At 46.9% G+C, this 16848-nt stretch overlaps 1 protein-coding gene and 1 non-coding gene across 7 annotated transcripts in view; both read left to right on the plus strand.

The window, feature by feature from the left end:
• Nucleotides 1-16848, plus strand: part of LOC149324355 (uncharacterized) — a 62672-nt gene that overhangs the window by 24207 nt on the left and 21617 nt on the right. For all 6 annotated transcript variants that reach the window (XM_089565582.1, XM_089565581.1, XM_089565580.1 and 3 more), the window contains one exon: nucleotides 13966-14013. In XM_089565582.1, coding sequence (XP_089421708.1) covers nucleotides 13966-14013 — 48 coding nt within the window. The remainder of the gene's footprint in view (nucleotides 1-13965; nucleotides 14014-16848) is intronic.
• TRNAR-CCU (transfer RNA arginine (anticodon CCU)) lies at nucleotides 1039-1110 on the plus strand. Its single transcript has one exon. It is a non-coding gene; the product is annotated as a tRNA-Arg (tRNA).

The following is a 16848-nucleotide window of genomic DNA, read 5'->3' on the forward strand; positions in this document are numbered from 1 at the left end:
GATGAACACTCTCAAGGTTAGGTTATTTGTAAACATAAATAACCCCGAAAGCAGAAGGTTTGACAGCCGTCGCCGTAGCTCAGAGGTAGAGCACCGGACGCGTAATTCGGAGGTCGTGGGTTCGGATCCCACCGGCGGCATGTGGTTGTTTTTTCTTCTGCTTTTCTAATCAATTAGCTTTAAGCGACAGTAATATTCTTACTTGATCAACACCACTAAAAAATAAATAAATTAAAAAAAATCCCCTGTGCTCCTTGGTTTCTGTGGCTGTTGGCTTCTCTCATATTTACAACGAGCCCCTCATTCCCCTTCCCTTGTTTGCTCAATTGCTTAGCGAGGGCCTCGGTTCTGGCAGCCTTGATGTCATAGGAAGCATAAGAGGGTTCTCACACAGCTTCCACCCTCGCCGTTAGATGGCGTTCTACGTCACACCAGCGGTAACTCAGGACGTTCCACGTCCGCCGCTTACGAACGTGGGTGGCGCTGATGAACACTCTCAAGGTTAGGTTATTTGTAAACATAAATAACCCCGAAAGCAGAAGGTTTGACAGCCGTCGCCGTAGCTCAGAGGTAGAGCACCGGACGCGTAATTCGGAGGTCGTGGGTTCGGATCCCACCGGCGGCATGTGGTTGTTTTTTCTTCTGCTTTTCTAATCAATTAGCTTTAAGCGACAGTAATATTCTTACTTGATCAACACCACTAAAAAATAAATAAATTAAAAAAAATCCCCTGTGCTCCTTGGTTTCTGTGGCTGTTGGCTTCTCTCATATTTACAACGAGCCCCTCATTCCCCTTCCCTTGTTTGCTCAATTGCTTAGCGAGGGCCTCGGTTCTGGCAGCCTTGATGTCATAGGAAGCATAAGAGGGTTCTCACACAGCTTCCACCCTCGCCGTTAGATGGCGTTCTACGTCACACCAGCGGTAACTCAGGACGTTCCACGTCCGCCGCTTACGAACGTGGGTGGCGCTGATGAACACTCTCAAGGTTAGGTTATTTGTAAACATAAATAACCCCGAAAGCAGAAGGTTTGACAGCCGTCGCCGTAGCTCAGAGGTAGAGCACCGGACGCCTAATTCGGAGGTCGTGGGTTCGGATCCCACCGGCGGCATGTGGTTGTTTTTTCTTCTGCTTTTCTAATCAATTAGCTTTAAGCGGCAGTAATATTCTTACTTGATCAACACCACTAAAAAATAAATAAATTAAAAAAAATCCCCTGTGCTCCTTGGTTTCTGTGGCTGTTGGCTTCTCTCATATTTACAACGAGCCCCTCATTCCCCTTCCCTTGTTTGCTCAATTGCTTAGCGAGGGCCTCGGTTCTGGCAGCCTTGATGTCATAGGAAGCATAAGAGGGTTCTCACACAGCTTCCACCCTCGCCGTTAGATGGCGTTCTACGTCACACCAGCGGTAACTCAGGACGTTCCACGTCCGCCGCTTACGAACGTGGGTGGCGCTGATGAACACTCTCAAGGTTAGGTTATTTGTAAACATAAATAACCCCGAAAGCAGAAGGTTTGACAGCCGTCGCCGTAGCTCAGAGGTAGAGCACCGGACGCGTAATTCGGAGGTCGTGGGTTGGGATCCCACCGGCGGCATGTGGTTGTTTTTTCTTCTGCTTTTCTAATCAATTAGCTTTAAGCGACAGTAATATTCTTACTTGATCAACACCACTAAAAAATAAATAAATTAAAAAAAATCCCCTGTGCTCCTTGGTTTCTGTGGCTGTTGGCTTCTCTCATATTTACAACGAGCCCCTCATTCCCCTTCCCTTGTTTGCTCAATTGCTTAGCGAGGGCCTCGGTTCTGGCAGCCTTGATGTCATAGGAAGCATAAGAGGGTTCTCACACAGCTTCCACCCTCGCCGTTAGATGGCGTTCTACGTCACACCAGCGGTAACTCAGGACGTTCCACGTCCGCCGCTTACGAACGTGGGTGGCGCTGATGAACACTCTCAAGGTTAGGTTATTTGTAAACATAAATAACCCCGAAAGCAGAAGGTTTGACAGCCGTCGCCGTAGCTCAGAGGTAGAGCACCGGACGCGTAATTCGGAGGTCGTGGGTTCGGATCCCACCGGCGGCATGTGGTTGTTTTTTCTTCTGCTTTTCTAATCAATTAGCTTTAAGCGACAGTAATATTCTTACTTGATCAACACCACTAAAAAATAAATAAATTAAAAAAAATCCCCTGTGCTCCTTGGTTTCTGTGGCTGTTGGCTTCTCTCATATTTACAACGAGCCCCTCATTCCCCTTCCCTTGTTTGCTCAATTGCTTAGCGAGGGCCTCGGTTCTGGCAGCCTTGATGTCATAGGAAGCATAAGAGGGTTCTCACACAGCTTCCACCCTCGCCGTTAGATGGCGTTCTACGTCACACCAGCGGTAACTCAGGACGTTCCACGTCCGCCGCTTACGAACGTGGCTGGCGCTGATGAACACTCTCAAGGTTAGGTTATTTGTAAACATAAATAACCCCGAAAGCAGAAGGTTTGACAGCCGTCGCCGTAGCTCAGAGGTAGAGCACCGGACGCGTAATTCGGAGGTCGTGGGTTCGGATCCCACCGGCGGCATGTGGTTGTTTTTTCTTCTGCTTTTCTAATCAATTAGCTTTAAGCGACAGTAATATTCTTACTTGATCAACACCACTAAAAATAAATAAATTAAAAAAAATCCCCTGTGCTCCTTGGTTTCTGTGGCTGTTGGCTTCTCTCATATTTACAACGAGCCCCTCATTCCCCTTCCCTTGTTTGCTCAATTGCTTAGCGAGGGCCTCGGTTCTGGCAGCCTTGATGTCATAGGAAGCATAAGAGGGTTCTCACACAGCTTCCACCCTCGCCGTTAGATGGCGTTCTACGTCACACCAGCGGTAACTCAGGACGTTCCACGTCCGCCGCTTACGAACGTGGGTGGCGCTGATGAACACTCTCAAGGTTAGGTTATTTGTAAACATAAATAACCCCGAAAGCAGAAGGTTTGACAGCCGTCGCCGTAGCTCAGAGGTAGAGCACCGGACGCGTAATTCGGAGGTCGTGGGTTCGGATCCCACCGGCGGCATGTGGTTGTTTTTTCTTCTGCTTTTCTAATCAATTAGCTTTAAGCGACAGTAATATTCTTACTTGATCAACACCACTAAAAAATAAATAAATTAAAAAAATCCCCTGTGCTCCTTGGTTTCTGTGGCTGTTGGCTTCTCTCATATTTACAACGAGCCCCTCATTCCCCTTCCCTTGTTTGCTCAATTGCTTAGCGAGGGCCTCGGTTCTGGCAGCCTTGATGTCATAGGAAGCATAAGAGGGTTCTCACACAGCTTCCACCCTCGCCGTTAGATGGCGTTCTACGTCACACCAGCGGTAACTCAGGACGTTCCACGTCCGCCGCTTACGAACGTGGGTGGCGCTGATGAACACTCTCAAGGTTAGGTTATTTGTAAACATAAATAACCCCGAAAGCAGAAGGTTTGACAGCCGTCGCCGTAGCTCAGAGGTAGAGCACCGGACGCGTAATTCGGAGGTCGTGGGTTCGGATCCCACCGGCGGCATGTGGTTGTTTTTTCTTCTGCTTTTCTAATCAATTAGCTTTAAGCGACAGTAATATTCTTACTTGATCAACACCACTAAAAAATAAATAAATTAAAAAAATCCCCTGTGCTCCTTGGTTTCTGTGGCTGTTGGCTTCTCTCATATTTACAACGAGCCCCTCATTCCCCTTCCCTTGTTTGCTCAATTGCTTAGCGAGGGCCTCGGTTCTGGCAGCCTTGATGTCATAGGAAGCATAAGAGGGTTCTCACACAGCTTCCACCCTCGCCGTTAGATGGCGTTCTACGTCACACCAGCGGTAACTCAGGACGTTCCACGTCCGCCGCTTACGAACGTGGGTGGCGCTGATGAACACTCTCAAGATTAGGTTATTTGTAAACATAAATAACCCCGAAAGCAGAAGGTTTGACAGCCGTCGCCGTAGCTCAGAGGTAGAGCACCGGACGCGTAATTCGGAGGTCGTGGGTTCGGATCCCACCGGCGGCATGTGGTTGTTTTTTCTTCTGCTTTTCTAATCAATTAGCTTTAAGCGACAGTAATATTCTTACTTGATCAACACCACTAAAAAATAAATAAATTAAAAAAAATCCCCTGTGCTCCTTGGTTTCTGTGGCTGTTGGCTTCTCTCATATTTACAACGAGCCCCTCATTCCCCTTCCCTTGTTTGCTCAATTGCTTAGCGAGGGCCTCGGTTCTGGCAGCCTTGATGTCATAGGAAGCATAAGAGGGTTCTCACACAGCTTCCACCCTCGCCGTTAGATGGCGTTCTACGTCACACCAGCGGTAACTCAGGACGTTCCACGTCCGCACCTTACGAACGTGGGTGGCGCTGATGAACACTCTCAAGGTTAGGTTATTTGTAAACATAAATAACCCCGAAAGCAGAAGGTTTGACAGCCGTCGCCGTAGCTCAGAGGTAGAGCACCGGACGCGTAATTCGGAGGTCGTGGGTTCGGATCCCACCGGCGGCATGTGGTTGTTTTTTCTTCTGCTTTTCTAATCAATTAGCTTTAAGCGGCAGTAATATTCTTACTTGATCAACACCACTAAAAAATAAATAAATTTAAAAAAATCCCCTGTGCTCCTTGGTTTCTGTGGCTGTTGGCTTCTCTCATATTTACAACGAGCCCCTCATTCCCCTTCCCTTGTTTGCTCAATTGCTTAGCGAGGGCCTCGGTTCTGGCAGCCTTGATGTCATAGGAAGCATAAGAGGGTTCTCACACAGCTTCCACCCTCGCCGTTAGATGGCGTTCTACGTCACACCAGCGGTAACTCAGGACGTTCCACGTCCGCCGCTTACGAACGTGGGTGGCGCTGATGAACACTCTCAAGGTTAGGTTATTTGTAAACATAAATAACCCCGAAAGCAGAAGGTTTGACAGCCGTCGCCGTAGCTCAGAGGTAGAGCACCGGACGCGTAATTCGGAGGTCGTGGGTTCGGATCCCACCGGCGGCATGTGGTTGTTTTTTCTTCTGCTTTTCTAATCAATTAGCTTTAAGCGACAGTAATATTCTTACTTGATCAACACCACTAAAAAATAAATAAATTAAAAAAAATCCCCTGTGCTCCTTGGTTTCTGTGGCTGTTGGCTTCTCTCATATTTACAACGAGCCCCTCATTCCCCTTCCCTTGTTTGCTCAATTGCTTAGCGAGGGCCTCGGTTCTGGCAGCCTTGATGTCATAGGAAGCATAAGAGGGTTCTCACACAGCTTCCACCCTCGCCGTTAGATGGCGTTCTACGTCACACCAGCGGTAACTCAGGACGTTCCACGTCCGCCGCTTACGAACGTGGGTGGCGCTGATGAACACTCTCAAGGTTAGGTTATTTGTAAACATAAATAACCCCGAAAGCAGAAGGTTTGACAGCCGTCGCCGTAGCTCAGAGGTAGAGCACCGGACGCGTAATTCGGAGGTCGTGGGTTCGGATCCCACCGGCGGCATGTGGTTGTTTTTTCTTCTGCTTTTCTAATCAATTAGCTTTAAGCGACAGTAATATTCTTACTTGATCAACACCACTAAAAAATAAATAAATTAAAAAAAATCCCCTGTGCTCCTTGGTTTCTGTGGCTGTTGGCTTCTCTCATATTTACAACGAGCCCCTCATTCCCCTTCCCTTGTTTGCTCAATTGCTTAGCGAGGGCCTCGGTTCTGGCAGCCTTGATGTCATAGGAAGCATAAGAGGGTTCTCACACAGCTTCCACCCTCGCCGTTAGATGGCGTTCTACGTCACACCAGCGGTAACTCAGGACGTTCCACGTCCGCCGCTTACGAACGTGGGTGGCGCTGATGAACACTCTCAAGGTTAGGTTATTTGTAAACATAAATAACCCCGAAAGCAGAAGGTTTGACAGCCGTCGCCGTAGCTCAGAGGTAGAGCACCGGACGCGTAATTCGGAGGTCGTGGGTTCGGATCCCACCGGCGGCATGTGGTTGTTTTTTCTTCTGCTTTTCTAATCAATTAGCTTTAAGCGACAGTAATATTCTTACTTGATCAACACCACTAAAAAATAAATAAATTAAAAAAAATCCCCTGTGCTCCTTGGTTTCTGTGGCTGTTGGCTTCTCTCATATTTACAACGAGCCCCTCATTCCCCTTCCCTTGTTTGCTCAATTGCTTAGCGAGGGCCTCGGTTCTGGCAGCCTTGATGTCATAGGAAGCATAAGAGGGTTCTCACACAGCTTCCACCCTCGCCGTTAGATGGCGTTCTACGTCACACCAGCGGTAACTCAGGACGTTCCACGTCCGCCGCTTACGAACGTGGGTGGCGCTGATGAACACTCTCAAGGTTAGGTTATTTGTAAACATAAATAACCCCGAAAGCAGAAGGTTTGACAGCCGTCGCCGTAGCTCAGAGGTAGAGCACCGGACGCGTAATTCGGAGGTCGTGGGTTCGGATCCCACCGGCGGCATGTGGTTGTTTTTTCTTCTGCTTTTCTAATCAATTAGCTTTAAGCGACAGTAATATTCTTACTTGATCAACACCACTAAAAAATAAATAAATTAAAAAAAATCCCCTGTGCTCCTTGGTTTCTGTGGCTGTTGGCTTCTCTCATATTTACAACGAGCCCCTCATTCCCCTTCCCTTGTTTGCTCAATTGCTTAGCGAGGGCCTCGGTTCTGGCAGCCTTGATGTCATAGGAAGCATAAGAGGGTTCTCACACAGCTTCCACCCTCGCCGTTAGATGGCGTTCTACGTCACACCAGCGGTAACTCAGGACGTTCCACGTCCGCCGCTTACGAACGTGGGTGGCGCTGATGAACACTCTCAAGGTTAGGTTATTTGTAAACATAAATAACCCCGAAAGCAGAAGGTTTGACAGCCGTCGCCGTAGCTCAGAGGTAGAGCACCGGACGCGTAATTCGGAGGTCGTGGGTTCGGATCCCACCGGCGGCATGTGGTTGTTTTTTCTTCTGCTTTTCTAATCAATTAGCTTTAAGCGACAGTAATATTCTTACTTGATCAACACCACTAAAAAATAAATAAATTAAAAAAAATCCCCTGTGCTCCTTGGTTTCTGTGGCTGTTGGCTTCTCTCATATTTACAACGAGCCCCTCATTCCCCTTCCCTTGTTTGCTCAATTGCTTAGCGAGGGCCTCGGTTCTGGCAGCCTTGATGTCATAGGAAGCATAAGAGGGTTCTCACACAGCTTCCACCCTCGCCGTTAGATGGCGTTCTACGTCACACCAGCGGTAACTCAGGACGTTCCACGTCCGCCGCTTACGAACGTGGGTGGCGCTGATGAACACTCTCAAGGTTAGGTTATTTGTAAACATAAATAACCCCGAAAGCAGAAGGTTTGACAGCCGTCGCCGTAGCTCAGAGGTAGAGCACCGGACGCGTAATTCGGAGGTCGTGGGTTCGGATCCCACCGGCGGCATGTGGTTGTTTTTTCTTCTGCTTTTCTAATCAATTAGCTTTAAGCGACAGTAATATTCTTACTTGATCAACACCACTAAAAAATAAATAAATTAAAAAAAATCCCCTGTGCTCCTTGGTTTCTGTGGCTGTTGGCTTCTCTCATATTTACAACGAGCCCCTCATTCCCCTTCCCTTGTTTGCTCAATTGCTTAGCGAGGGCCTCGGTTCTGGCAGCCTTGATGTCATAGGAAGCATAAGAGGGTTCTCACACAGCTTCCACCCTCGCCGTTAGATGGCGTTCTACGTCACACCAGCGGTAACTCAGGACGTTCCACGTCCGCCGCTTACGAACGTGGGTGGCGCTGATGAACACTCTCAAGGTTAGGTTATTTGTAAACATAAATAACCCCGAAAGCAGAAGGTTTGACAGCCGTCGCCGTAGCTCAGAGGTAGAGCACCGGACGCGTAATTCGGAGGTCGTGGGTTCGGATCCCACCGGCGGCATGTGGTTGTTTTTTCTTCTGCTTTTCTAATCAATTAGCTTTAAGCGACAGTAATATTCTTACTTGATCAACACCACTAAAAAATAAATAAATTAAAAAAAATCCCCTGTGCTCCTTGGTTTCTGTGGCTGTTGGCTTCTCTCATATTTACAACGAGCCCCTCATTCCCCTTCCCTTGTTTGCTCAATTGCTTAGCGAGGGCCTCGGTTCTGGCAGCCTTGATGTCATAGGAAGCATAAGAGGGTTCTCACACAGCTTCCACCCTCGCCGTTAGATGGCGTTCTACGTCACACCAGCGGTAACTCAGGACGTTCCACGTCCGCCGCTTACGAACGTGGGTGGCGCTGATGAACACTCTCAAGGTTAGGTTATTTGTAAACATAAATAACCCCGAAAGCAGAAGGTTTGACAGCCGTCGCCGTAGCTCAGAGGTAGAGCACCGGACGCGTAATTCGGAGGTCGTGGGTTCGGATCCCACCGGCGGCATGTGGTTGTTTTTTCTTCTGCTTTTCTAATCAATTAGCTTTAAGCGGCAGTAATATTCTTACTTGATCAACACCACTAAAAAATAAATAAATTAAAAAAAAATCCCCTGTGCTCCTTGGTTTCTGTGGCTGTTGGCTTCTCTCATATTTACAACGAGCCCCTCATTCCCCTTCCCTTGTTTGCTCAATTGCTTAGCGAGGGCCTCGGTTCTGGCAGCCTTGATGTCATAGGAAGCATAAGAGGGTTCTCACACAGCTTCCACCCTCGCCGTTAGATGGCGTTCTACGTCACACCAGCGGTAACTCAGGACGTTCCACGTCCGCCGCTTACGAACGTGGGTGGCGCTGATGAACACTCTCAAGGTTAGGTTATTTGTAAACATAAATAACCCCGAAAGCAGAAGGTTTGACAGCCGTCGCCGTAGCTCAGAGGTAGAGCACCGGACGCGTAATTCGGAGGTCGTGGGTTCGGATCCCACCGGCGGCATGTGGTTGTTTTTTCTTCTGCTTTTCTAATCAATTAGCTTTAAGCGACAGTAATATTCTTACTTGATCAACACCACTAAAAAATAAATAAATTAAAAAAAATCCCCTGTGCTCCTTGGTTTCTGTGGCTGTTGGCTTCTCTCATATTTACAACGAGCCCCTCATTCCCCTTCCCTTGTTTGCTCAATTGCTTAGCGAGGGCCTCGGTTCTGGCAGCCTTGATGTCATAGGAAGCATAAGAGGGTTCTCACACAGCTTCCACCCTCGCCGTTAGATGGCGTTCTACGTCACACCAGCGGTAACTCAGGACGTTCCACGTCCGCCGCTTACGAACGTGGGTGGCGCTGATGAACACTCTCAAGGTTAGGTTATTTGTAAACATAAATAACCCCGAAAGCAGAAGGTTTGACAGCCGTCGCCGTAGCTCAGAGGTAGAGCACCGGACGCGTAATTCGGAGGTCGTGGGTTCGGATCCCACCGGCGGCATGTGGTTGTTTTTTCTTCTGCTTTTCTAATCAATTAGCTTTAAGCGACAGTAATATTCTTACTTGATCAACACCACTAAAAAATAAATAAATTAAAAAAAATCCCCTGTGCTCCTTGGTTTCTGTGGCTGTTGGCTTCTCTCATATTTACAACGAGCCCCTCATTCCACTTCCCTTGTTTGCTCAATTGCTTAGCGAGGGCCTCGGTTCTGGCAGCCTTGATGTCATAGGAAGCATAAGAGGGTTCTCACACAGCTTCCACCCTCGCCGTTAGATGGCGTTCTACGTCACACCAGCGGTAACTCAGGACGTTCCACGTCCGCCGCTTACGAACGTGGGTGGCGCTGATGAACACTCTCAAGGTTAGGTTATTTGTAAACATAAATAACCCCGAAAGCAGAAGGTTTGACAGCCGTCGCCGTAGCTCAGAGGTAGAGCACCGGACGCGTAATTCGGAGGTCGTGGGTTCGGATCCCACCGGCGGCATGTGGTTGTTTTTTCTTCTGCTTTTCTAATCAATTAGCTTTAAGCGACAGTAATATTCTTACTTGATCAACACCACTAAAAAATAAATAAATTAAAAAAAATCCCCTGTGCTCCTTGGTTTCTGTGGCTGTTGGCTTCTCTCATATTTACAACGAGCCCCTCATTCCCCTTCCCTTGTTTGCTCAATTGCTTAGCGAGGGCCTCGGTTCTGGCAGCCTTGATGTCATAGGAAGCATAAGAGGGTTCTCACACAGCTTCCACCCTCGCCGTTAGATGGCGTTCTACGTCACACCAGCGGTAACTCAGGACGTTCCACGTCCGCCGCTTACGAACGTGGGTGGCGCTGATGAACACTCTCAAGGTTAGGTTATTTGTAAACATAAATAACCCCGAAAGCAGAAGGTTTGACAGCCGTCGCCGTAGCTCAGAGGTAGAGCACCGGACGCGTAATTCGGAGGTCGTGGGTTCGGATCCCACCGGCGGCATGTGGTTGTTTTTTCTTCTGCTTTTCTAATCAATTAGCTTTAAGCGACAGTAATATTCTTACTTGATCAACACCACTAAAAAATAAATAAATTAAAAAAAATCCCCTGTGCTCCTTGGTTTCTGTGGCTGTTGGCTTCTCTCATATTTACAACGAGCCCCTCATTCCCCTTCCCTTGTTTGCTCAATTGCTTAGCGAGGGCCTCGGTTCTGGCAGCCTTGATGTCATAGGAAGCATAAGAGGGTTCTCACACAGCTTCCACCCTCGCCGTTAGATGGCGTTCTACGTCACACCAGCGGTAACTCAGGACGTTCCACGTCCGCCGCTTACGAACGTGGGTGGCGCTGATGAACACTCTCAAGGTTAGGTTATTTGTAAACATAAATAACCCCGAAAGCAGAAGGTTTGACAGCCGTCGCCGTAGCTCAGAGGTAGAGCACCGGACGCGTAATTCGGAGGTCGTGGGTTCGGATCCCACCGGCGGCATGTGGTTGTTTTTTCTTCTGCTTTTCTAATCAATTAGCTTTAAGCGACAGTAATATTCTTACTTGATCAACACCACTAAAAAATAAATAAATTAAAAAAAATCCCCTGTGCTCCTTGGTTTCTGTGGCTGTTGGCTTCTCTCATATTTACAACGAGCCCCTCATTCCCCTTCCCTTGTTTGCTCAATTGCTTAGCGAGGGCCTCGGTTCTGGCAGCCTTGATGTCATAGGAAGCATAAGAGGGTTCTCACACAGCTTCCACCCTCGCCGTTAGATGGCGTTCTACGTCACACCAGCGGTAACTCAGGACGTTCCACGTCCGCCGCTTACGAACGTGGGTGGCGCTGATGAACACTCTCAAGGTTAGGTTATTTGTAAACATAAATAACCCCGAAAGCAGAAGGTTTGACAGCCGTCGCCGTAGCTCAGAGGTAGAGCACCGGACGCGTAATTCGGAGGTCGTGGGTTCGGATCCCACCGGCGGCATGTGGTTGTTTTTTCTTCTGCTTTTCTCATCAATTAGCTTTAAGCGATAACATATTCAGTAATATTCTAAATTGATCAACACCACAAAATAAATAAATAAATTAAAAACCCCCGTGCCCCTTGGTTTCTGTGGCTGTTGGCTTCTTTCAGACTTAGCGTGGTCGTTTTTATTCGGGAAAACGAAATCCCGCGGAGTTTAAAAAATACCACGTGACAGCGCGCTTTGTGCGACCGAATTCGCCGCCATTACGGCGCCCCTAGTCGTGCTTTGTTAAAACCATCGCTCGCTTCGCTCCTTTCGTGCTGCCCAGGACAGAGCTTCGTGATGCGCTCGGTTCCAAGATAAGCACGAGTGGGTTCGGGCGGCAATTGAAAGAAACCGCGGCTCCCGTTTCTGAGGTGATAATTGTGCTCTTCCGCGACATCGGCGAGCGGCTGCTGACGAAGCGCTTTTTTGGAGCGCCGTCGCCACTCGCTGCCGGTAATGTCAGAGCCAAGGAATGGTTGAGGCCCTTTCTCGTAAGCGAAGCGAATTTATATATATATATACAGGGTGTTTCACCTAAGATTTTCTGCAATTTTTAAAAGTAAGCTATTTGAATTAGATGAGCGCTTTTACTGGCATAGCATTGTCAGTGATGTAGTACATCATAATTCAGCTAAGACGTGGTAATTAGCAGGCTTGTTAACCAATATTTAATAGTTAACTTTTAAACTATTACAGTTGGGCTCCTTATCTATTGAGAGGCATGTAGCCCACCGTAAGTAATGTCCATATCCGTTTTTAGAATTTCGAGAACGCGATTATCCTCGGCGCTGTGGCCCAGCAAATTTTGGCTATCTCGACGAGTTAGGTTCACTGGAGAGGTTGCATTGCCTGCAAGCTTCTCAAACCGCACGTATTTTGGCGCGATGTAGGCGAAATTTGTTGGGCCACAGCAACGAGGATAATCGCTTTCTCGAAATTCTAAAAACGGATATGGACATTACTTACGGTGAGCTACATGCCTCTCAATAATTAAGGAGCCCAACGGTAATAGTTTAAAAGTTAACTATTAAATATTGGTTAACAAGCCTGCTAGTTAGCACGTCTTAGCTGCATTATGATGTACTACATCACTGACAATGCTATGCCAGAAAAAGCGCTCATCTAATTCAAATAGCTTATTTTTAAAAATTGCCGAAAGTCTTAGGTGAAACACCCTGTATATATATATATATATATATATATATATATATATATATATATATATATATATATATCATTATCAAAGTTTTGCAAGTAGTTTTCTACGTTCCCAACACCCTCAATCAAGTTTTCTTGACACCCTTAATCAGGCCAGTTTTATAAATCAAAGTTTGGCGCTGACATTGCAGAAATCAATGCGAGAGGTTTTAGAATCTAGAGTGGAAAACATGACCGATTGGTTATAATTACATACTCATGCGCGGCATATCGTGTGGTGAAAGTAGTTTGAGGTGAAGCGCATACTTTTCTGCTGAGCTGCAGTACTGCAGCGCAACATTTTCGCTGTGACAGATCTTTGCCACAAAATTACATCATAGTGATTAGTAATTTGATGCACCGAAAAAGTTGGTGTGGTTTTCAGTGGTTCTTGAAGAAAAGGACAGCGAGCAGATATGGAGCAGTTCAGGCAGAAATGAAGAATGAACGATACGAATGGGCTTGTTAAAGCCCTGAAACATTGTCGAAGAGACGGAAAACATATAGTCGATGCACTTTCTCCTTTATTTAAACCAACTGAAGCAGGGTGAAAAGGTTAAGGATATTGGTATTGGTTCATAATCGATATGCTGTAGTGCAAGAGAAATGGTGCACTGAAAAAGTTGAACATGCATTGTGATCTTTCCTCCAAAGAATAATTCATCAGCCAGTTGGATTCGCCGGGTGGCGAAAAGAATTTACAGGTAAACTTTTTTAATCATCAGATCATTTCCTCCTTGTGGACACGCTTTCTGTTACGAATAGATACGCATTCGAGCCCCTCTGGCATGAGAAAAGGGGTGCTAGGCGTTGCGTTCGTCGTCTAGGGCTGGGACACGTGATCATGTAAGGCTGAAGTGCAAAGGTGCCAGACGCTCCCAAACGCCTCTCGGACGCAATAAGTAGTCAAGAAGTCAGAAAATAGCAGCATGGGACAGGTAGGCAAAGTGAGTACGAGTTGTGAAGGATGCGCGAAAGCGCGTTGCCTTCAAGCACCGACAAGTCTCCGCCCGCACATTTGTAGCGACTAAGAGGTTTAGCTGTTAACAGAACTGTGCGCACCGCACACAGCTTACCGCTAAGCGCCACATTGCTTATACGTTGCCAATTTCTTGCTTTAAAATAGACATTTAAGCTAGACATTTCTTACAGACAGTGAGGACTGAGGCCACTGAGAAATGCCTCCCTGGTAAAGGCCCTTAGGTTCAAGGCATTTACGGTAAAATGCTTTGCTGTAAGGCCGTTGGTTGAAATGTCTTTAGGTCGAAGCTATTTATGGCTAAAGCCTTTAGTGTAACGGTCTTTAGGTGAAAGGACACTTTCAGATTCACAGCAGGCTTGAACCTTAAGTGCCCACCTTAAATTTATCACGTGGTTGTGGACGGCTTTTCAAGTGGTTTGAAAGCCATTGGGACCCCACAAGACAGATATTTTTTTTTATTTTCAGATCCATGAAGACAGTTGCAAATCAAACCCAGTGAACAAAGCGAAGGAGGTAAGGAGATTTCAGTTTTCCTGTGGCGTGATACCAGCCATCGTAGTCCGCGTTAGCGCACGTTGATGGCTTACGTTGCCAAAGCCGCTAATGTCTCAACATTGGTTATGTATTAAAAGAGTTCAGATAAAAAGTACGCATGTACTTCATTGCGCTTATTACTGTTTGGAAGTCTGATATTGTTGGAAATGCTTCTAAATTTTCAGTGTGCTATAATTAGGAGGGAGGAGGGCTCAGTTTGTGGCAACACACACGCACAAGCACATACGCGCACACACACACACATACACACACAAGCGCGCGCGCGCTTGTGTGTGTGCGTGTGCGCGTATTTGCTTGTGTGCGCGTGCGCGTGCGTGTGCGCGCGTGTGTGCGCGCGTGTGCGTGCGCGTGCGTGAGCGTGCGTGCGCGTGCGTGCGTGCGTGTGCGTGCGTGTGCGTGCGTGTGCGTGCGTGTGCGTGCGAGCGTGCGTGTGTGTGTGTGGGGGAGGGGTTGTGTGTGTGTGTGTGTGGGAGGGGTTGTCTGTGTGTGTGGTTGTGGTTGTTTTTTCTTCTGCTTTTCTAATCAATTAGCTTTGAGCGATAACATATTCAGTAATATTCTAAATCGAACAACATCACAAAATCATTAAATAAATTAAAAAATCCCCTTTGTCCCTTCGTTTCTGTGGCTGTTGGCTTCTCTCATATTTATGACGAGCCCCTTATTCCCCTTACCTTGTTTGCTTAATTGGTTAGCGAGGGCCTCGGTTCTGGCAGCCTTGACGCCATAGGAAGCATAAGAGCGTTCTCACACAGCTTCCACCCTCGCCGTTCGATGACGTTCTATGTCACATCAGCGGTAACTCAGGACGTGCTACGTCCTCCGCTTAAGAACGTGGGTGGCGCTGATGAACACTCTGAAGGTTAGGTTATTTGTAAACATAAATACCCCGAAAGCAGAAGATTTGACGGCCGTCGCCGTAGCTCTGCGGTAGAGCACCGGACGCGTAATTCGGAAGTCCTGGGTTCGGATCCCACCGGCGGAATGTGGTTGTTTTTCCTTCTGCTTTTGTAATCAAGTAGCTTTAAGCGATAACATATTCAGTAATATTCTAAATCGAACAACAGCACAAAATCGATAAATAAATTAAAAAATCTCCTCTGTCCCTTGGTTTCTGTGGCTGTTGGCTTTTGTAATATATATATATATATATATATATATATATATATATATATATATATATATATATATATATATATATATATGACAGACGCTTGTAGCAATAGCCAAATCCTCCGAAGCGATGACGCCGGCTGTAGCAGACACCTCATTCATGCCGCCAATCACCTGAAAATCGTTCGAGACCCCTGTTACGCTACCTATGGCATCACGACTCCCAGAATTGAACAAAACTGGCTTCAGACAAAGAGACAAACTGACAGCCAAACACACAACGGCTAAACGCGGGGAATGGCCACTATAAGTGAATGGCCAACATCATGAGCGCCACGATCCACCAAGGTGGCCATGTGCTCCTTTGTGGTATGACCTCTCACCTTGACCATTGGCCTTGATCTTGTCCCTGCTCATTTCTAGAATCTGGCCCGGAGCACCCCCGAAATTTGACCTTGGCCAATTTGGACCAAACTCAATGCCCGACCATTCCGTGCCTGACATGGTTGCGACCTCTAAATTTGGCGTGGGCCATTTCCGAAAATCTGGCCCAGGTCAGCCCGGAAATTGGACATTGGCAGATTTGGACCAAAATCGAAATCCGATCATAACTGAGCATGCCCGACACGACGGCGAGGTGCAAATTTGGCTCGGGCAATTGCGAAAATCTTACCTTCGCGATTTGGGGCGCTTGCGAACTAGGCTTAAGCAAGTTAAAAATACCTATGGTGTACCATGTCTACAGGAGGTGCATCATGGTGCCTCATGTGAACCGTTGTAGTTTTGCCTCCAACCTTTAACTTTTCACCCTTCACCGTGGACCGTGACTTTCGACATATCACCTTAAATGAGTTTCTTCAAGATGGCGTCACTGTCAGGTGGCGTGTACATAAACGTCAGCGTATGGCGTGTACATAACGCCGAATTGCCGCGCTTGCCTTATTAGCCATGGAAGAAAAGCAGTGGGGACCATCTGCCTTGCCATGCCTGAGCTATCGCTCGAGCTTTGAGTGTAACAGTGGCTGAACCTTGCGAACTTTGTTTTTCTGCTTTGTATTCAGTTATCTTTTAGTAATAAAAAGGATTACCCTATTAATCTCCACAAAAATGAACATCCCATTGTTTCTTGGTTTCGGAGACTTGGCTTTTTTCATATATAACGAGCTCCTCTATTCTATTGCCTTATATATGTATATACTCTGTTAATATATCACCCACGTAGACGTGACAGAATTCTTAGTGTTTCGCATTTGCAGTTTTCGTCTCGTCCAGATTTACACAACCAAGTTTTTGTAACTCTAATGTTTCGGTTTTTGTTTGGCGATCACGGGTGCCGTAAATTATTCAGTTTGTTCGGCCTAGTACTTTTATTAATCTTCTCTAACGGGCAGTAAACGTATTGAACGCATCTGCTTTCTCCAGCCGTGAAATTTTTAAACACTCCCCTTGGATTAGTTTTTTCATGACACATCCTAGATTTTCATGCTAGTTTCAGTACTGGTGGTCAGTAACTATAATACCATTGATGAATGATTGGACTGTGGCCAGTGGGAGAGAATGAAATCAAGCGCAGCTAGCCTGATCGTTCAAGCTTTAAAGAATTCGCGTAGTTATTTGTGCGTATCAGATAGGTGAAATGTCAAAGTAAGCAATGAATATTTAACTGCTGTGTGGCACATC

Source organism: Amblyomma mixtum, unplaced genomic scaffold (genome assembly GCF_055824585.1).
Source record: "Amblyomma mixtum isolate Tamu unplaced genomic scaffold, ASM5582458v1 scaffold_47, whole genome shotgun sequence".
NCBI lineage: Eukaryota > Metazoa > Arthropoda > Arachnida > Ixodida > Ixodidae > Amblyomma > Amblyomma mixtum.